At 44.9% G+C, this 22,483-nt stretch overlaps 1 protein-coding gene across 2 annotated transcripts in view; it reads left to right on the top strand.

Annotated features, from left to right (window-relative positions):
- The window catches only part of eno1a (enolase 1a, (alpha)), a 48,080-nt gene extending 26,538 nt beyond the window's left edge, over positions 1-21,542 (top strand). For both annotated transcript variants that reach the window (XM_072244933.1, XM_072244932.1), the window contains exons 5-12: positions 605-674; positions 4,434-4,567; positions 8,083-8,305; positions 10,936-11,133; positions 12,815-13,016; positions 18,782-18,890; positions 18,982-19,040; positions 21,282-21,542. In XM_072244933.1, the coding sequence (XP_072101034.1) occupies positions 605-674; positions 4,434-4,567; positions 8,083-8,305; positions 10,936-11,133; positions 12,815-13,016; positions 18,782-18,890; positions 18,982-19,040; positions 21,282-21,351 (1,065 nt within the window). In that variant the 3' untranslated portion in view covers positions 21,352-21,542. The remainder of the gene's footprint in view (positions 1-604; positions 675-4,433; positions 4,568-8,082; positions 8,306-10,935; positions 11,134-12,814; positions 13,017-18,781; positions 18,891-18,981; positions 19,041-21,281) is intronic.
- Positions 21,543-22,483: the final 941 nt, after the last annotated feature.

Here is a 22,483-nt window from a genome sequence, read left to right as displayed (position 1 = left end):
CTTTTTTCTTTCTCTCTCTCTATTCTGTGCTGATAAGTACTGTGTAAATCCATGGAACAAAGTGGGGGTTGGTGGTGGTTGTGAGTGGCAGTGAACAGTTCCCAGGCTGCGACAGTTCTTCAGACCGTTAAGATATAGGAGCAGAATAAGGCCAATCGCCCATGGAGTCTGCACCGCCATTCCACCGTGGCTGATTTGTATTCCCTCTCAACCCCATTCTCCTGTCTTCTCCGCGAACCTTTTTAAAATGGTGAGATAGTTAATAAAAATAAATTAAAATATATTGATTCTCTGGGCCCTTTGGCCCACATTGTCGTGCTGACCCATGTAAACCTACTCCACAGTTCGATCTAATCCTTCCCTCCTGCACAGCCATAACACTTCATTTTTCTTACATCCATGTCGTGCTTATCAAGAGTCTCTCTCGTATCCCTATTATAGTTTCAAAGTGATCTATAGCTAGGTACAGTGATAATGCTGCTTGCTTTGTTAATTTGTAAATGGGGAAACTGTTTTGCCGTCTAAAAACAGCAGCCACAGAAAAGATGCTGCCGGTTGTCTGATGTCGTGTCTTGTTTCTCCCCCCACCGCCCACCGCACACAGAATGTGAATGTCTGTGAGCAAGAGAAGATCGACAAGCTGATGCTGGACATGGACGGCAGTGAGAACAAATGTAAGTGTGCATTCCTCAGACCTGATCGAACCTTTCCTGGAAAACTGTGAACGGCCTCACTGGAAGCTTAATTCACAACTTGATCTGCTCTGCCTTCAGCCATCAACGAGCCTCTCAAAGTCGTAGAGTCATAGAACACTACAGCAAAGAAATGGGCCCTTTGGCCCAGCTAGTCCATGCTGAACTAATATTCAGCCTGGTCCCATTGATCTGAACTTGTAGCTGATTTCCCTCCCCTCCATGTACCTACCCTAACTTCTCATAAATGTTGCAATCAAGCCTGCTGGCAGCTCATTCTACGTACTTACCACCCCCGAGTGAAGAATTTCCCCCTTGTTCCCCTTAAACAATTCACCTTTCACCCTAACCTATGACCTATAGTTCCAGTCTCACCCAACCTCGGTGGAAAGAGCCTGTTCAGAGATGGTTTCTTCCGACCAAACTTGGTAGCAAAATGTCTGCTGGCTCTAATGTTCTTCACTGCATAAGCCAGATCAATTTTGTTTCCCCTTAATGAAATCTGATATTACTGGGAATCCTGAAGGCTACGTACCCAAGAAACTTTTTTATTAAAACAAAAACTTAACACCTTTTTAGAAGAGTCTTCCCTGGGCAGTTAATAAGACCACAAAATAAAGGGACAGAATTAGGCCATTTGCTCCATTGCATCTGCTCCGCCGTTTTATTGTGGCTGATCCAATTTTCCTCTGAGCCCCAATCTCCTGCCTTCTGCAATATCCCTTTGTGCCCTAACTAATCAAAAATCTATCAACCTTTGCCTTAAAAATACATAAAGACTTGGCCTCCTCAGCTGCCTGTGGCAAAGAATTTCACAGATTCACCACTCTCTGGTTGAAGAAATTAAATTCCTCCTCATCTCCGTCCTAAAGGACACCCCTCTATTCTGAGGCTGTGTCCTCTTGTCTTAGACTCTCCAACCATAGGAGAGTCCTTTCCACATCCACTCTATCAAGGCCTTTCACCATTCGATAGGTTTCAATGAGGTCACCCCTCATTCTTCTGAATTTTAGAGAATACAGGTCCTGAACCAACAAACTCTCTTCATATGACAAGCCATTCAATCCTGGAATCATTTTCCTGAAACTCCTTTGAACCCTGTCCAGTTTCAGCACATCCTTTCTAAGATAAGGGGCCCAAAACTGCTCACAGTACTCCAAGTGAGGCCTCACCAGAGCTTTATAATTTCTCAACTTTACATCCTCGCTTTTATATTCTAGTCCTCTTGAAATGAATGCTAACATCTCATTTGCCTTCCTCGCCACAGATTCAACCTGCAAGTTAACCTTTAGGGAGCCCTGTACAAGGACTCCCAAGTCCCTTTGCACCTCAGATTTTTGTATTTCCTCTCCATTTAGAAAATAGTCAACCCTTTCATTTCTTCTACCACAGTGCATGACTCACACTTCCTGACACTATTCCATCTGCCATTCCTTTGCCCATACTCCTAATCTGTCTGTCCTTCTATACCCTCTCTACTTCCTCAAAACTACTTTCCCCACCACCTATCTTCCAATCGTCTGCAAATTTTGCAACAAAGTCATCAATTCCATCATCGAAATCATTGACATATAATGTAAAAAGAATTGGCCCCAACACAGACCCTTGTGGAACACCACAAGACACTGGCAGCCAACCAGAAAAGGCTCCCTTTATTCCCACTCTTTGCCTCCTACCAATCAGCCACTCCTTTATCCATGTTAGAATCTTTCCTGTAATACCATGGATTCGTAGCTTGTTGAGCAGCCTCATGTATGGCACCTTGTCAAAGGCCTTCTGAAAATCCAGGTACACTACACCACCTGATTCTCCTTTGACTCTCCTACTTGTTATTCTTCAAAGAATTCCAACAGATTTTTCAGGCAAGATTTTCCCTTGAGGAAACCAATTATTATTCATGTGCCAGAGACCTCATCCTTAATAATCGACTCCAACATCTTCCCAACCACTGAGGTCAGACTAACTGGTCTATAATTTTCTTTCTTCTGCCTCTCTCCCTTCTTGAAGAGTGGAGTAACATTTGCACTTTTCCAGTCTTCCAGAACCTTTCCAGAATCCAGTGATTCTTGGAAGATCATTAATGCCTCCACTATCTTTTCAACCACCTCTTTCAGAACTCTGGGGTGTCCACCCTCTGGTCCAGGTGACTTGTTTACCTTCAGACCTCTCAGTTTCCAAAGAACCTTCTCTTCAGTTATGGTAACTTCACACACTTCATTACCCCTGATACCTGGAACTTCCACCACACTGCTCATGTCTTTCGCAGTGAAGACTGATGCTAAATACTTACTCAGTTTGTCTGCCATTTCATTTCCCACATCACTACCTCTCTAGCATTGTTTTCCAGCAGTCTGACGTCCATTCTTGCCTCTCTTTTACACTTTATATATCTGAAGAAACCATTGGTATCTTCTTTAATACTATTGGCTAACTTGTTTTCATATTCCATCTTTACCTTAATGACCTTTTTCGTTGCCTTCTGTTGGTTTTTAAAAGCTTCCCAATCTTCTAACTTCACATTAATTTTTGCTCTTTTATATGCCCTCTCTTTGATTTTTATGTTGGCTTTGATTTCTCTCGGCTTTGCCCTCTGTGGCAATGAATTCCACAGGTTCACCATTCTCTGGCTAAAGAAATTCCTCCTCATCTCTATCTAAAGAGACGTTCTTCTACTCTGAGGCTGTGTCCTCTAGTGCTAGACTCCCCCATTATTGGAGACATCTTCTCCACGTCCACTGTAGTTTGATCTTTCAATATTTGTAGGTATCGATGAGATGTGAATTCCGGCAAGTACAGGACTAAAGCCTTCCAACTTTCCATGGATGAACTATTCTCCTCTCTGCTGGGTAACAGCTGACCTGAGCGTAGGATTTACCTCCTACGAGCTGATCTTCCCCCTTTTGCGTATTGAGATGCAGATGGAACCAGGGAGTGGTAATTTGAACAGACTCCAGTTTCATTTTAACCGTGAAACCAAGTTTCAAGAGCAGAAGGGAGCTACACAAAATCTCAACAGGTCAGGCAGCGTCTATAGGGAGGAATAAAGAGTCAAAGTCTCAGGCTGAGACCTTTCATCAGGACTGGAAAGGAAGGGGAAGAAGCCATAATTAAAAGGTGGAAGGAGTACAAGTTGGCAGGTAATAAGTGAGGCCAGGTGAGAGAGAATGTGGGGGAGGGAAGAAGCTGGGAGGTGATAGGTGGAAAGGACTGTCAGATTCCTTCTGCAGGAGAGGAGAGTGGACCATGGGAGAAAGGGAAGGAGAAGGTGAGTAGAAGATAAGGTGTGAGAGGGAGGATAAGTTACAGGATGTTAAGGGAATTGATGTTCAAGTTGGAGGTTACCCAAACAGAATGAGGTACTGCTCTTCCAACCTGAGAGTACCCTCATCATGGCATTAGAGGAGATGTGGACTGACATGTCAGAATGGGAATGTGGAGTAGAATTAAGATAGATGGCCACTGGGAAACCCTGTCTGTTGTGACAGCTCAACAAAGTTCATTCCCCCCCCCCCCCCATCTACATCAGACCTCCTGGAATCTACGGAAGGAAATGGACAGTCACATTTCATTCTGGGCTGGTTTCTTTACACAGCCCGAGACTGAACCCAAGTCATGGAACACGCACACTGATGTTTGGATAGACTCTGGGAGAAGTTTTTATTTAATTAATGGAAAACCATGTTGAAATTATGTGAGCTAGTTCACTTTATTTTTGATATTGTGTCTTGTGTTTATTTTAAGCTAAGTTTGGTGCCAATGCCATTCTGGGCGTTTCACTGGCTGTGTGCAAGGCCGGTGCAGCAGAGAAACGCATCCCCCTTTATCGGCACATTTCCCAACTTGCCGGGAACACACAGGTCATCCTGCCTGTGCCGGTAAGTTTCAACTCGAACAGTTAGAAAATGTATCCTGATGGAAAGGCACAAATGTCAGCTTGGGTGGGTGGGGTGGGGTGGGGTGCTGGGGCTCGGAATTTAAGAGATTTGCAAGGTGATTTTTTTAAGAGATCGGTAGATGCCTGGAACATGGTTTTGGGTCTGGTAGAGGATGAGACAAACCTAGACAGACCCTTTTGCCCACAACGTTGTGCCAACCTTTAACCTACTCCACGATAAATGTAACCCCATCCTCTAAAAGCAAGGGCTTTTCTCTTTGGAGCGAAAGAGGACGAGGGGAAGCTTGACATGGTTGTAAGACAGCCAGAGACTTTTTCCCTCAGGGTGGAAATAGCTAATACAGTCCCAAGGCGTTGTAATAGCATTACGCTGATTGGTCATGGGGTAGGTTAATGTAGGTCAGCACAACATTGTGGGCCAAAGGGTCTGTACTGTTCTATGTTCTACTGTCCCCACTGCCAAACCCGAGCACACCGTGACATGGTGGTTGCGTTCCTCCTGGTACTCATGGTCATGGACCCATAACAGTGAGTCCCACCAAGTCCCAACAGCAAGCTGATATCCATCAAAGCTGTAGAAGAACCTTTCGATGCTTCTGAACTGTGCAAATAAAAAAAGAAAAAATAAATGAATATGATTGATTTATTGGCTCAATTTGTCTTTTGCACACTGGTTGTTTGCTAGTTTTTGTGTGATTTTGTTTTTCATTGATTCTACTCGATTTCTTTGTTTTACTGTGGATGCCTGCAAGAAAATTAATCTGAAGGTGACATACTTTGATAATAAATGTACTTTGAACTTTGTATTTTTGTTGTTTCGAAGCCCATGGTCTGACTCAATGTTGTTGAACTGCCTCTCAGTTGTGGGGGGAACAGGTAGGAACGGACAGTGACCTTTGGCCCCGCCGGTGACTTCAGTCAATGAATAACCTTTATAAAAGTAATTTGCTGAACGTGGCATTTGGATTTGATTTTCCTTGATCATTTATCAATATCCCATTTCCTTTGTGCTCTGCTGAAAGGAGTCAATACCATTGCTACAAAGTATTGAGCTGTTGAGAACTCCAGATCTTGTCTAATGTTACATATCCCTACTGCTGCAGCTCATTAATGTGCCAGGGAGTCTCAGAGGTCCTTTTCAAATCTGTTTGTATCCTACTTGGGCACTTACTTACACAGACTGAAGTAAACAACGACTACTGTTTCAATTAGTGTTTCAAATTGTTCCTATCAGTCATCAGATATGATCTCCCTTTTCCAAAATTAACTTCGAATCAACTCACATGTGTACAGGTGTTGCTGATACACTTGATTTGAGGATGGGGTTAAATGGCATGTTCTCTGTTTGCCGTTGTCCCCTTCACACCACTTGAGAGAAATTCATAGACACCACAGATTCAAATCCGATTCAGAACAAATAAGCAAAGGATTTAATTTTAGTCACAAGAAATTCTGCAGGTGCTTGAAATCTTGAGCAATGCGCTCAAAATGCTGGAGGAACTCAGCAGGCCAGGCAGCATCTGTGAAAGGGAATAAACAGTTCATGATTTAGGGCTGAGACCCTTCATCAGGGCTGGAGAGTAATTGAGGGTTCTCTGGAGTAATTGTCTTGTGTTTTAAATGTGCAGCGTTCCCATTGAATGGGGTTTAAGGGGCTGTGGTATTCTGCTAGTGTTCATAATGCAGGTTGGTATTAGACTTGGGTTGTGAGGTTACTTGTGGGGGAAAAGTGGGTAACCAACATTAAAAATACAAAACAATAGCATTCTGATCTCTTTAACACAGAACTGTACAGCACAGTACAGGCCCTTTAATCTACTCCGAGATCAATCTAATCCTTCCCTCCTGAATACCCCTCCACTTTTTTTCATCCATGTCCCTAACAGTCTCTTAAATGTCCCTGATATATCTGCCTCTACCACCACTCCTGGCAGGGTGTTCGTTGCATCCACCACTCTCTGTGTAAAGAATTTACCCCTGACGTCCCCCGCCCCCCCCCCCCTTTACTTTACTCCAATCATCCTCTACTATTCTATGAACTCTATAGACCTTAAAATTATGCCCCCTTGTATTAGCCATTTCCACCCTGGGCAAAAGCTTCTGGCTCCCTACTTGATCAATGCCTCTTATCATTTTGTACACCTCTACCAAGACACCTCTTATCCTCCTCTCAAAAGAGAAAAGCCCAAGCCCGCTAAACCTATCTTCACAGGACATGCTTTCTAAACCAGGCAGCATCCTGGTAAATATCCTCTGCCCTCATTTCAATATCCTTCCTATAATCAGGCGAACAGAACAGTTGGACACTAGTCGAGCTAGATTTAGCTGAACACTATTTCACAAAGGGGTGAAAGGTGATGCACATAGATCACTCTGGGGTGTGCAATGCTCAGGGCTGGGGAAGCGGAAGATGAGGTTCATAACTTAGAAAAGAAATTCAAAATAAACCACACTAGGAATAGCGGCACCAGCAGTCCTAGGGACAGCCCCAACACAATGTCCGCGGGAGTGTGTTTGGGGAGGGCTGGGGTTTGCTGTGTACTTTACACATGAGGGGATGGAGATTCCCATTTGTCTTTGAGTGACATTTGGGGTAGTAGGAGCCACAATTCAAGCAACAAGTATACCTTCTTAACTGGGCCGCAGTGGGGGGGCTGTCACCTGGGCCGCGGTGGGGCCGAGGTCAAAGCCAACCCCATCCCAATACCTATTATAGTTGTGAGTGGCAATTGGCACTGTAGCATTGAGGTTAGCCTAATGCTTTACTGCACCAATGATCAGGGTTCAATGCCCACCAAGGTCCGTAAAGTTTGTACCTTCTCACCATGACTGTGTGGGTTTGTGCCGGGAGCTCCAGTTTCCTCCCACATTCCAAAGATGTGCTGACACCAAAAGCGTGTCGATACTTGCAGGCTGTTCCCAGCGCCTCCTCGGACTGTTGGCTGCTGATGCAACCGGCACATTTCAGTGTATTTTTCACTGTAAATGTGACAAATAAAGGTATAAGAATATGGTTCAGGAGGCAAATCCAAATTTTGGGAATCCTAGGGTTGTGCTCCTTCAGTTCCCCCCCTCCCCTTTCAGTGCAATTTTTCCCCAGAGAAAGGGAACAAAAAAGAGCCAAATGCGTGGGGGAAGGGGGGGCAGATTTCATTTCCCATTAAATCGGGCAGCTTGCAATATTGACCATATCTTGGGATTCATGGTAAATTTATTCTCCCAGAAGCAAATGCAACCTTGAGTTTTTCTTGGAGGCATTTATTGGGAAAATAAAGAATTACAATAGAATTTATGAAGAACTATGCACAGACAACGAATGACAACCAATGTACAAAAGAAGACAAATTGGGCAAATAAGTACCGAGAACGAGAGTTGTAGAGTCCTTGAAAGTGAGTTTGTAGATTGGAATCAGTTCCGAGTCGACGGCAGTGAAGTTATCCACGCCAGTTAACCTGCTACCACCTGTTACAGCTTTTTTGTGATCACCTCTCCAGGCATTTAATGTGATCAATGGTGGATCTCATGCTGGGAATAAGTTGGCCATGCAAGAGTTCATGATCTTGCCAGTCGGTGCTGCCAACTTCAGGGAGGCAATGCGCATTGGTGCTGAGGTGTACCACAACCTGAAAAACGTCATCAAGGGCAAGTACGGGCAAGATGCCATCAACGTTGGTGATGAAGGTGGATTTGCACCAAACATCCTGGAAAACAAAGAAGGTAGGAAATGCGAAATACAAAAGTGGCCATACATGTTCTTAGGGTTGTTGGTTTGTGTGTGTGTGTGTGTGTGAGAGAGAGAGAGAGAGAGAGAGAGAGATCGTGTGATCAGAGGGATCTTGGGATCCATTTCACAGATCCCTCGAAGTTGCTGCTCAAATTGATCAGGGTTATTAAGATTAGGATTAGGATGTATGGTATGTTGGTTTTCAATAGCTCAAGACCCATGAGGCTATGTTGCAGATTTATAAAACCCTGTTAGACCACACTTGGAATGTTGTGCCTCATTATAGGAAGGATGTGCGAGCTTTAGAGAGGATGAAGAGGAGATTTACCAGGATGCTGCCTGGATTAGAGAGCATGTTTTACGGGGAAAGGTTGAGTGAGGTTGGACTTTTCTCTTTGGAGCAAAGGAGGATGAGAGGTGATTAATAGAGGTGTATAAAATGATAAGAAGCACAGATGAGTGGATAGCCAGAGATATATTCCTAGGGTGAAAATGGCTAATGCATGGGGGTATAATTTTAAGGTGATTGGAGTAAAGTATGGGGGGGGTGGTGGAGGCACCTGAATTGAACTCCAAACCATAGCACACCCCAAGATGCAATAGCTTCCCTCTAACCACTACACTACAGTGGTGCTAAGCTATCTTGGGCTTTAGTAGCATTAACTGACCCAATCTTGTTGATGTAGAAATAGTTCCTTAAGGTTCTGGCTTTGACTTTGTATCCTGGGTGCACACTCCTCCACCAAATAGCAATATTATCAGCAATTTCTTGAGCTCTTACCAGCAATGAACAATGAGCTTTGCTTGCCAACTTTGGATTACTGTGACCTCTTGTTGTAGCTATTCACTGGCTTATGTTAAAGTGTGTGGAAATGTACATTTCAGTGAAGGATTATTCACATACAGTAATTTTTTGGATTGGCAGTTTCCATTGGATTCCAGTTCATAGAACAATGCAAATGCAATGATGAGTGGATGTCTGTCTGTCTCTCGGTACCATATCCGATGCGGACTTTGGTGACCATGGTTTTCCATATAGATCTATCCCTTGTTCTTTGGATGACTTCCATTTCCTCGATGTGTAGCCACCTGGCTATGCTTTTGATGTACATAAGCCGAGGTCTTCCTCTAGGTTTGCTCCCCTCAATCTTTCCAGAGAGTATGAGTTTTTCTAGTTCATCTTCAGCATGATGTGTCCTAGGAATCTGAGTTGTCTTTCTCTTATTGTTGGTCTGAGTGATCGAACTGCTTGGGCTCTTCTGAGAACTTCTTCATTTGACGTGTGTGTGGTCCATGATATTTTGGGTGGATACAGTCTGCTTTTCTCCTCAAGTAATGTGGCAAAGACTCGAATCAGACTTGCCATTTGTAAACCGTTCTGCAGTGTTCTAACCTTGAAAATAGTGTCTTGACAATTTTGGAAATTGATTACAGGTGGCAGTAATAAACAATTTACTGCTTTGCCATTCGATTGGATGGCTGATCTGTTGTCTCGGTGCCTTTTTCCTGCACTAAACGAAATCCATTGATTCATTTCCAAACCTATGTCCATCTTGAGGCTTCTCTATACATATTGACGACACTTCTTGGACAGAGAATTCTAAAGATTTGCCCAGGAGGGAAAAAACTCCACTCACTTCTGTCCTGAAAAGTCAATTTTCTTGTCTTAACCTCCCTCCCCAATTGTAGACCAGCAGGTGTGACTTACAAAAAAGTTGCTGGTGAACACAGCAGGCCAGGCAGCATCTATAGGAAGAGGTACAGTTGATGTTTCGGGCCGAGACCCTTCGTCAGGACTTCAAAGGGTCTTGGCCCGAAACGTCAACTGTACCTCTTCCTAGAGATGCTGCCTGGCCTGCTGCGTTCACCAGCAACTTTTATGTGTGTTGCTTGAAATTCCAGCATCTGCGGATTTCCTCGTGTTGGTGTGACTTACAATTTGACTACATGAAGGGAACAAGACTCATGATCCAACATTTCAGGCAGACTTATTTGATTACCTTCAATGGAAAGGTACTTCCGGTGGAGATCGTAAGTTAGTTCAAAATAAGTTTTTTTTTAATCAAAGTACATTTTGTCACCATATATTACCTTGAGATTCATTTCATTGCAGGCATTTACAGGAGAACCGAGAAATGCAACAGAATTAATGAAAAACTACATAGAAACAGTGACATATATGTGCAAAAGATAAAATGTGCAAATATAAAAACAATAATAGGTACATCAATAATTCTGAGAACATGGGTTGTAGAGTCCTTAAAAGAGAGTCCATTGGTTGTGGAATCAATTCAGCCCTGAGGAGAGTGAAGATATTCCTCTGGTTTGGAAGCCGGGTGGTTGAAGTGTAATAACTATTGCTGAACCTGGTGGCGTGTGACCTAGAGCTCCTGTACCTCCATCCTAATGGCAGCAGAGAAAAGAGAGCATGGCCTGGCTGGTGGGGGTCCTTGATGATGGATGCTGCCTGCTTGTGAATGAGACTAGGATTAGGAACTGCAACTGTCTCTCCTCTCCCTTAGACAAGTTTTTTTTTTGCTCCCCAGCCCAGTTGTGACTTCCCAAAGTCGAGTGTTTCTCCAGTAAGAGTGCGGCAACTTGCATTTTGACTGTTCTCTTTCAGCTTTGGAACTGTTGAAGACAGCAATTGACAAGGCTGGCTACTCGGACAAGGTTGTGATCGGCATGGATATAGCAGCGTCTGAGTTCTTTCGTGATGGGAAGTACGACCTGGATTTCAAATCACCACCTAATCCTGAAAGGAACATTAGCTACGAAAAACTCATCGAACTTTACACAAATTTCACGAAAAATTACCCTGGTAAGAACATACCCCAATAATTCCCGGTGTGTTACCTCCTGTACCTAATAAAGTGGCCACTGAGTGTATGTTCACGGTGTTTTGCTGTAGCCCGTCCACTTCAAGGTTTGACGTGTTGAGCATTCAGAGATGCTCTTCTGCACACCTCTGTTGTAATATGTGGTCTTTTGAGTTACTGTTGCCTTCCTGGCAGTTTGAACCAGTCCACTCACAGACTGCGGTGGAATTGAACCCAGGACATTAATGCTGTGATAGTGTTACAATTACCACTACTCTACTGTGCCCACCCCCCCCCCAAATCAAAGTTCTAAGTTCAAAGTAAAGTTATTATTGAAGTACATGCAGTGCTGTGCAAAAAGTCTTAGATGTATTTACTTCGAACTTAGAATGCAATCTAAGTGACTTTGACCGTGGAATGATTGTTGGTGCCAGATGGGGTGGTTTGAGTATCTCAGAAACTGCTGATCTGGGATTTTCACACACAACAGTTTATAGAGAATGGCGCAAGAAACAAAAAAACATCCAGTGAGCAGCAGTTCTGTGGGTGAAAACACCTTGTCAACGAGAGAGGTCAGAGGAGAATGGTCAGACTGGTTCAAGCTGACAGGAAGATGACAGTAGCTCAAATAACCACACGTTACAACAGTGGTGTGCAGAAGAGCGTCTCTGAATGCACAACACATCGAACCTTGAAGTGGGTGGGCTTCGGCAGCAGAAGACTATGAACACACACTCAGTGGCCACTGGGTGTATATCAACTGTGAACAATAGCTCTAATCCGAATGTTTTTGAACAATCAAAGATCTTTTCTTCGTAGATTAGAATCACCATGCAAGCTCTGTAACCGGCAGGTATAGGCATGGGGAAATTTTGTTTGCTGGATTGCAGAACTGACGAAAACATGATCACCTAGCGTGAGTCATGTTGTTTTATTAAAGTGCTGAAAGGGGAGGGGCATGCGGGGAGGTTGAAGCACAGGACACAGTAATATGAGAAATGTTGAAGATAACTATGGATATGTTTCAGCTTGTACAGTGCAGGCTTAAGTTACCCCAATGGAGGGGTAGAAGGAGACAGATGCTATGACCTACTGAGTTTACTAACCCTACCCTAACCCATTTTGTAAGACCATGAGACAAGGAGCAAAATTAGGCCATTTGGCCCATTGAGTCTACTCCGCCATTCCATCGTGGCTGATTTATTATCCCTCTCAACCCCATTCTCCTGCCTTCTCCCTGTAATCCTTATTAATCAAGAACCTATCATCCTCTGCTTTAAGTATACTCAATAACTTGGCCTTCATAGCCGTCTGTGGCGATGAATTCCACTGATTCACCTCCCTCTGGCTGAAGAAATTCCTCCTCATCTCTGTTCCAGGGGAAATCCTTCTTTTCTGAGGCTGTGCTCTCCGGTCCTAGACTTCCCTACTATAGGAAACATCCTCTCTGCATCCACTTTATCGGGGCCTTTCAATATTCAATAGATTTCAATGAGAACCTCCCCTCATTTTTCTAAACTCCAGTGAGTACAGGCCCAGAGCCATCAAACACTCCTCAAACATTAGCCATTTCATTCTGGTATCATTTTCATGAACCTCTTCTTTAACACTTTCCTTTCTTAGATAAGGGGGCCAGAATATCTCACAAAGCCCCGAACGCTTTCTTTTTGTTCATCCTTCCAGTTGTCTCCATCGAGGATCCTTTTGACCAGGATGACTGGGAAGCCTGGAAGAAGTTTACGGCAAACACGAGCATCCAAGTGGTTGGCGATGACCTGACCGTGACAAACCCCAAACGCATTGCCCGGGCAGTGCAGGAGAAGGCCTGCAATTGTCTGCTGCTGAAGGTGAACCAGATCGGGACCGTCACAGAGTCCATCCAAGCGTAAGTCCGTCCTTGTTGAAGCTGTATCACACATTAGTGAGGCCCAACTTGGAAGTATTGTGTGCAGTTCTGGTTGCCTAACTACAGGAAAGACGTAAATAAGATTGAAAGAGTGCGGAGAAAATTTACAAGGATGTTGCCGGGGCTTGAGGACCTGAGTTATAGGGAAAGGCTAAGTGGATTAGGACTTCGTCTCAAAAGATTCTGCCGATGCTGGAAATCCAGAGTAATACACGCGTAATGCTGGAGGAACTCAGCAAGTCAGGCAGCATCTATGGAGGGAAGAAGCAGCTGATGTTTCGGGTTGAGACCCTTCGTCAGGACTGGAGAGGAGGGGAAGAAGCCAGAATGACGGGTGAGGGCAGCATCAATGGTAGAGGAGGGGAAACTCTGTCCTTTGAAGAAGGAGGACATCTCAGATGTTATTGAACGGGAAGCCTCGTCCAGGGAGTAGATAGGATACAGATGGAGGAACTGAGAGAAGCGAGTGACATTTTTACAAGTGTGTGGTGTACCACTTGCTTGTGTTTAGCCCGTATCTCTCTAAACCTTTCCTATCCATGAACCTGACCAAGTATCTTTTAAATGTTGTGATTATACTGCCCGTACCACCGGCGAACCTTCCCCCCCATGTCCGCCCTAAATCTTTCCCTTCTCATCTTAAACCTACACCCTCTTGTTACTGACTCACCTACCACCAAGCAGGTTGTGGATTAAAAATCTGTAGATGCTGGAAATTGTGCACTAAAGGGAACATGGGAAGCAGGATGAGATGGGGGTATATCAGATTGGGATTTATAAGGTGTATCAGAGGCATAGATAGAGTGAACAGCCCTCGACTTTCTCCCAGGACAGCAATCGCTAATGCCAAAGGACATCCGTTCAAGACGAGTGCAGGAATGTTTAGGGAAGATGTTGGAGATGATTTTTTTTTAACAGAGTGGTGGGTGCCTGAAATGCACTACGAGGGTGGTGATATTTAAGAAATTCTTGGATAGATACAGGGATGAAAAGAAACTGGAGTGTTATGGGCTGTGTAGGATGGAAGGGTTAGATTGATTGTGGAGTAGGTTCGAAGGTTGGCACAACACCATGAGCTGAAGGCCCTGTACTGTTCCATAGCCAATGCTGGAAATGCTCTGTGAGTCTGGCAGCATCTGTGGAAAGAAAAACAGTTCTTGTACCAGGCGTACAACCCAACATCAAAACGAGTTTGTACAGTCATTGCAAATGTACCTTGTGAACTAGTGAATCATTACCTTCTGAATCAGTGCAAAATTATCTAAGAGTTAAGATTAGATAAGCTTTATTTGTCACACGTACAGTACATTGAAACATAGAGTGAAATGCCACCTTTGTGTCAACGACCAACACAGACTGAGGATGTGCTGCGGGCAGCCCAAAATTGTCGCCATGCTTCTGGTGCCAACATAGCATGCCCACAATGTCCTAACCCTAACCTATCATCTCTTGGCTTCCTACTTCAGTCCGTCCCTTCCCAATCCACCCACCTTCCACTTGCCTAATCTCACCTATCACCTTCTAGTGTGTACTCCTTCCCCTCCCCCCCACCTTTATTCTAGGATCTGCCCCCTTCCTTTCCAACATAAGAGGGCAGCCTGCAACTGTTGCCAACATAGCATGCCTATCACTTACTGTAGCCTTAACTAAAGTATCTTTTAGAAAGTGGGAGGAAACAGGCACCCTGAGGAACTCCACAACATCACAAGGAGAACGTACAAACTTCTCAGAGACAGTGGTGGGGATTGAACCCTGACTGCGGGCACTGTAAACCATTGATGCTAACCACTAAACTACTGTGCCACTCCTGCTATGTAAAGGTCTCTGTCTGTCAATGGCTTTAATAATTAACTATAATTGAGATGCATTCTGGGGAAATGCTTCCCAGAATTTCAGTACTCTGGCGGCCTCGTCTACACTGGTGAATCCCGATATAAATCGGGGAATCACTTCATTAAGCACCTCCACTCCATCCAGCAAGGGTGGAGTTTCCCAGTGGTTATCAGTTTTAATTCTTATCCCCATTCCAGTTCCGACGTGTCGGTCCACAGCCGCCTCCTCTGCCACGATGAGGCCACTCCCAGGGTGGAGGAGCAACACCTCATATTCCATCTGGGTAGCCTCCAACCTGATATCTTGAGCATCGGTTTCTCCTCCTGGCAATTTTTTTTTTTATGTCCCTCTTCTTCTACTCCCCACTCTGGCCTCTTGCATTTCCTCTTCACCTGCCCATCACCTCTCTTTCTCCCATCAGAATCAGGTTTAATATCACTGGCATATGTTGTGAAGTTTGTGGTTTTGTGGCAGCGGTACATTGCAATACATCATAGAAACTGTCAATTACAGCAAGGTGTGTGTGTGATGGCAGAGGGGAGGGAGTTCTTCCTGAATCATTGAGTGTGTGTCTTCAGGTTCCTGTACCACCTCCCTGTTGGTAGCAGTGAGAAGGGGGCATGTCCTGGGTGATGGGGTCCTTAGTGATGGATGCTGCCTTTTCTTTGAGGTATTGTCCATTCTCCTCGCCTATGATCTTCTGGCTAGCCCTCCATCCCCTCCCCCACAATTATTTTCTGGCGTCTTTCCTCTTCCATTTCAGTCCCGAAGAAGGGTCTCATCTCTAAATGTCAATTGTTTATTCATTTCCACAGACGCTGCCTGGCCTGCTGAGTTCCTCCAGCATTTTGTGTGTGTGTTGCTCCGGATTTCCAGCACCTGCAGAACCTCTTGTGTTTATGAAATGTGCCAATTACCAGGAAATGACTGTGTATTGACAGCCTGTTCCATGTGCCTCAATTCATTGTGGTTCAAGAAATGCTTGATGTTAATTCCTCTGAACAGTTACTATTGACACAGAACCCTGGTACAATCATATTACAAACAAAAACCAGATAAGTCAGACCAGTTCAACTGAAAGCATAGAAGACTGAGAGGAGATTAGATAGGATAAATGCAAGCAGGCTTTTTCCACTGAGGGGTGACACTAGAACTAGAGGTCGTGGGTTAAGGGTGAAAGGTGAAATATGAAGCAGAACAAGGGGGAACTAATTCACTCAGAGTGGTGAGAGTGTGGAATAAGCTGTCAGCAGAAGTGGTGGATGTGGTTTAAGAGAAATTTGGATCAGTACATGGATGGGACGAACATGAAGGGCTATAGTCTGGGTGCCGGTCAATGGGACCGAGCGATTAATAGTTCTCAGCCCTACGGAGAGGCTCAGCCTGAAATATCGACTGTTTATACTTTTCCATGGATGCTGTCTGACCTGCAGAGTTCCTCTGGCACTTTGTGTGTGCTGCTTTGGATTTTAGCATCTGCAGACTTTCTTGTGTTTGAGATTAATAGTTCAGCATGGAATAGATGGGCCAAAGTGCCTGTTTCTGTGCTGCAGTGAACACATTCCCATTCTCATCGAGGATGGCATTTATCACCACAATGCCCAGTGGTCTCGAAGCACCTCTGTTTTACCTGTGGACGCTGTGTGTTCTTATTCCACAGCCATCCAGGCAGAATATTCCCCCCCTGAACATTGTCAGGCAGTGAGGCCGGTCAGAACCCCCCTGCCTGTCTCCAGGACCCACAGATAGCCATCTTAGCCAGCCCCAACAGCAAGTTAATTAGAACATCCTCCTCCCTCCCTCCTCCATACTGGATGACCAAAGATGAAGAGGGTGGGGCTAAAATTATTGCAGCCAGTAATCATAGCTAGCTCAGAACGATCCAAATATTTGAAGAAGAATTAGCCAACTTAGCCTAGCCTCAGCTGCTCTCACGTACAGTATCTCTGGGCAAGTTGCAATGTAAGTTATGTGCAGCCTGACCCAGCCAGCCCAAGTTAGGAATAAACTCCAGGCAGGAGCCGGCCAGATCAGATGTTGGGAGTGTGAAGGAGCCTATCAGATCTCTGTCCACTCCATAAATTGCAGTGCTGCTTGCATGAGCAGTGGGGCAGTGATAGATATAACTGGGATATATTGGTCACACCAGGAGATTGGTTTTCTAGTCCATTTCTGTAACTGAGGGACTGTGCAAGCATTGACTGTGGGTGAAGTGTGCACTGGCACCATCTGCTGGTTACATCAGTATCTGCAGGCTGGATGCTCAATGGCTACTGTCCGATCTCCCATTCCCATTACAAGATGTCGGTCCATGCCCTCCTCTCCTGCCACAATGAGACCATCCTCAGACTGGACGAGCAACACCTCGTATTCCATCCAGGTAACCTCCAGCCTGATGTCATGAATATCGATTTCTCTAACTTACAATAATTTCTCCCTCCGTCCCCCTTCTCTCTTTTTCAATTCCCCATTCTGGTTCCCTTCTCACCTGCCCATCATCTCCCTCTGTTTCCCATGGTCCTGTCCTTTCTCCCATGGTTCACTCTCCTCTCCTTTCAAATTCCTCCTTCAGGCCTTCTGTTTTCCACCTATCGCCTTCCAGCTTCTGACTTCATCCCACCCACCCACTTTCTCCATCACCTGGTCTCACCTATCACCTGTCAGCTTGTACCCTTTCTCTTCATGCCATCTTCTTCTTCTGCTTTCTTCATTGAAAATCGGATCAGCCATGATGAAATGATGGCACAGACTCAATGGGCCAAATGGCCTAATCCTGCTCCTATATTTTATGGTCTTATTAGGACGAACTTTCAAGACCTAATGAAGGTTCTTGGCCTAAAACATCAACTTTTTGTTCCTCATAAACACGAGAGATTCTGCAGATGCTGGAAATCCAGTGCAACACACACAAAATGCTGGAGGAACTCGGCAGGTCAGGCAGCGTCTGTGGAAATGAATAAGCAATTGATGTGTCGGGCTGAGATCCTTCTGAAGTGGCAAATTAAACACAATGTTGGAAGGCCGAAGGACCTGCTGCTGCACAGCTCTGTTCCCTATCCGGACGACTTTGAAGTCATCCGGATATGGAACAACATTGCAGGGCAGTGAGAAATGTGTGGGGTGAGGGGGGAGTTGTATGCATTAAACATTCTTTTCCCGAATTACACTAGTGAATCACTTTGAAATTTTATAATATAGATTTTTATTTTTGTTCCTGGGTCAAAAATCTCCCTGATTTGCTGTCAGTGGGATTTCAATTCATGATTTCTGGTTTGTTTGTCCAACCTCAGAACCAGTGTGGTGGTTGTCCATCGTGTCTGGCAATGACAGGAAACCAGTGCAGAAGAGTTTTTAGAGTGGAAATGGCTGATCCACTCTCTCAGCCTCAGAAGTCCAAGTCCAGTGGTCACAAGCATCACAAGCTGGGGTCTGTCTTGGTTGCAATGGATGACCATGACGTCATGCCCTCCTGACCGTTGGATCTCGCTGTAGATCTCATCCACCCAGTCTGCCGGAGCTAACTTTGCATGCTAGGACGGGCATGTGCCTAACTCAGCAGGGTGTGAGGCTGCTAGCTACCCTCTCCTGGTCTAGCCCGCCTGTCAAAGTGGTGTACAGGGGCGTGACCGCTGTCACACGCAAACAGCTACTTGGGGGCCACAGGTGAGAGCTGAGTGTCCGGAGGGGACCAAAGGTGAGTGAGATGACACAACAAGCCCCTTCGCCAGAGGTGCTGCCACTCCCTGGACACCCCACACACCCCAACAACAGAACTCCAGGACGATTTTATCCCTTCCCCGTCAGCACCTCCTCCTGGGGTTCTGCACAGTCAGTGCTAGAGTGAGTAATCATAGTGGAGTCCTCTGCCATCTATGTTATTTACCTCCCAAATCTTTGTCCGTGTTTCTCAGTTGTAAACTGGCCCAGAGCAACGGATGGGGAGTGATGGTGAGTCATCGTTCCGGGGAGACCGAAGATACTTTCATCGCAGACCTGGTTGTGGGGCTCTGCACCGGTCAGGTGAGCGAAAGCGAGCCACCGATCTCCAGTGTGTCCGTGGGCTTTAACCGAGTGTAAAAATCCACAATTCTGCTCTCCTCATCCGTTTCAGATTAAAACCGGGGCACCTTGCCGATCTGAGCGCTTGGCCAAGTACAACCAGCTCATGAGGTAAGCAACGAATAAACGTACTGGCTATTGGTCTAATTTAAAAGCGAAGCCAATCTGTGGCTGAATGTTCAGGTCATTTGAAGTGAGCTCGGCAGACAGGGTCAAAAGTTACTGCTTATCCTTAATACTTGTGGTTTACCGTTTCAGTGGGAGGGTAAGAGTGGACAGCCAGCACCTTTTTCCCAGAACAGAAATGATTAACGTGAGAGGGCATGACTTTAAACTGAAGCTATTGCTAGCGATGTCAGTGGTAGTTTTTTTTAACACAGAGCGGTGAGTGTGTGGAACACGCTGCCAAGAATGGCTGCAGAGGCAGATACGTTAGAGACACAAGAGACCAGCACCCGGCTGAAAGCAAGATGGAGACTATGTAGGAGGAAAGGGCTAGGTTGATCTTAGAGCAGGTTATAAGGCTGGTATAACATCGTGAGCTGAAAGGCCTGTTCTGTACTGTAGTGATATATTATATAAAGTCCAAGACACCTGCTGCAGCCAATTTCTTTTCCCCTGGAGACACATTACAATCACTCTTGCCACTTCATAAATGAATCACCTGAAGATTTTTCTTGTGTGTATTTCAATACTCCCTATGTTAAATATTGTGGACTTTCACTGCAGGCAGAGCCTCTGCACATTCTGTGCCAGGCACGCCTTTTACTTACTGAGTTCGTCTGAAGAGGGATGTTTGCACAGATCTTGAACGGGCACTGGCTTGTAACTCTCCTGACCCACTCCTCCCACAGCTCCGCTGCTGAACGATACAGATGAACAATGAAGAAAAGTGTGGGACTTTGACTGCCACTCTTCAATAGAAAGTTGCAAGTTTTTTCCATGGTCTTTGAAGTCATAAAAATCTCACCTATGAATGTGTCGGGAATGACACAAGCTGACTTGATACTGGGCATCTGAACTATTCATTCAGTGGAGGTTAGCAAGGCCAATGTTTATCACTCATCCTTAATATCCCACAAGTTTGGGGGTTGTTGGACCCCATATCTAAGAAAGGAGGTGCTGGCATTAGAGAGGGTCTAGAGGAGGTTGATGAGAATGATTCCAGAAATGAAAGGGTTAACATATGAGGAACGTTCGATGGCTCTGGGCCTGTACTCACTGGAGTTTAGAAGAATGAGGGAGGATCCCATTGAAGCCCATCAAATACTGTACTTCTTCCTATAGATGCTGCCTGGCCCGCTGTGTTCCACCAGCATTTTGTGTGTGTTGCTTGAATTTCCAGCATCTGCAGATTTTCTCCTGTTTGCCTTTTGAAATATTGAAAGACCTAGATAGAGTGGACATGGAGGGGATGTTTTCTATAGTGGGGGGGGGGGTCTAGCACTGGTGGGCACAGTCTCAGAATAGAAGGAAGTCCCTTTAGAACGGAAATGAGGAGGAATTTCTTCAGCCAGAGGTGATGAATCTGTGGAATTCATTGTCAGACAGCTGTGGAGATCAAGTCATTGGATTTAATTAAATCAGAGGTTGATAGGTTCTTGATTAGTGAGGGCATCAAAAGTTACAGATAAAAGGCAGGAGAATGAGGTTGAGAGGGGTAATAAATCACCCATGATGGAATACGTAGTGAAGCAGACTTGTTGAGCTGAATGGCCTAATTCTTCTATGTCTTATGGATTATCTCAGAGGACAGTCAATTATATTGTATTGGGCTGAAGGCCAGACAACTGGAGACAATAGATTCCCTTCCATGAAGGGCAATTATGAGACCAAGACACATAGTTCTTATAGTTTCATGGCCAGCTTTACTGTTACTAATTAATTACCACTTGACGATCTGTAGTAATTGTCCTTCCTAGTGTGTCTGAGCCATGGTGACTGGCTTGCCTGGGCTTGAGGTGGAACATTAAAGATATAAAGATCAGCTTTATGGAATTGTCACGTTGAAAATGTGACAACATGAAGACATTGTTGAAACATACAGTGAAAGGCATCGTTTGCGGCAAATCAGGTCATTGAGGATTGTGCTGGGGGCTGCCAGCAGATGTCGCCAAGCTTTCAGTGCCAATGTAGAATGGCCACAGCTCACTAACCCTAACCCTTGTGTCTGAGAGTGTGGGAGGAAACCAGAGCACTCAGAGGAAATCCACATGGGCCTGCAGAGAATGCGAATGTACCCGCTCCTTACAGGCAGTGGCGGGAGTTGATCAGTGACTTCCGGGGCTGTAAAGCGATTGTGCTAACTTTTACACTACCGTTAATAATTTGTTTTAAAACTTCTCTCCACAGAATCGAGGAGGAACTTGGGCAGAAGGCTTGCTTCGCTGGCAGGAATTTCCGGAACCCCCTTGGCAAATAGACCAGGCGGTGTGTCAGCCCAGCGTTTCGAGTAGCTTTTACTTTCTTCTCCTGAGTGGTGGCAGAGTTGCTGTTTGTATTTGCCCGGTCGGTGTGATGGAATGATGAGTGTACCAGGTGAAAGATAATGTGTCAGGATGTGACGTCTGCTGCTTCCTCTGGAGGATAATAAATGCAAGGCTTAAATCATTACATCTGTGTGAAAGATTATTCATCCCCCCAAGACCACAACAACATCTGGATTATTGTGAATTCTTGGAAATCTGTTAGAATGTTACAGGGATCTGTACTAGGTCCAGTGTTGTTTGTAATATATATTAATGATCTGGATGATGGGGTGGTAAATTGGATTAGTAAGTATGCAGATGATAATAAGATAGGTGGTGTTGTGGATAATGAAGTAGGTTTTCAAAACTTGCGGAGAGATTTAGGACAGTTAGAAGAGTGGGCTGAAAGATGGCAGATGGAGTTTAATGCTGATAAATGTGAGGTGCTACATTTTGGTAGAACTAATCAAAATAGGACATACATGGTAAATGGTAGAGCATTGAAGAATGCAGTAGAACAGAGGGATTTAGGAATAATGGTGCATAGTTCCCTGAAGGTGGAATCTCATGTGGATAGGGTGGTGAAGAAAGTTTTTGGTTTGCTGGCCTTTATTAATCAGAGCATTTGAGTATAGGAGTTGGGAGGTAATGTTGAATTTGTACAAGGCATTGATAAGGCCAAATCTGGAGTATTGTGTACAGTTCTGGTCACCAAATTATAGGAAAGATGTCAATAAAATTCAGAGACTACAGAGGAGGTTTACTAAAATGTTGCCTGGGTTTCAGCTCCTAAGTTACAGAGAAAGGTTGAACAAGTTAGGTCTTTATTCTTTGGAGCATAGAAGGTTGAGGGGGGACTTGATAGAGGTGTTTAAAATTATGAGGGGGATTGATAGAGTTGACGTGGTTAGACTTTTTCCATTGAGAGTGGGGAAGATTCAAATAAGAGGACATGGGTTGAGAGTTAGAGGACAAAAGTTTAGGGATAACATGAGGGGGAACTTCTCTACTCAGAGAGTGGTAGCTGTGTGGAATGAGCTTCCAGCAGAAGTGGTGAGGCAGGTTCGATGTCGTCATTTAAAGTTA

This window comes from Mobula birostris, chromosome 27 (assembly GCF_030028105.1).
Source record: "Mobula birostris isolate sMobBir1 chromosome 27, sMobBir1.hap1, whole genome shotgun sequence".
Classification (NCBI taxonomy): Eukaryota; Metazoa; Chordata; class Chondrichthyes; order Myliobatiformes; family Myliobatidae; genus Mobula; species Mobula birostris.
This window is presented reverse-complemented; position numbering and strand designations above follow the sequence as displayed.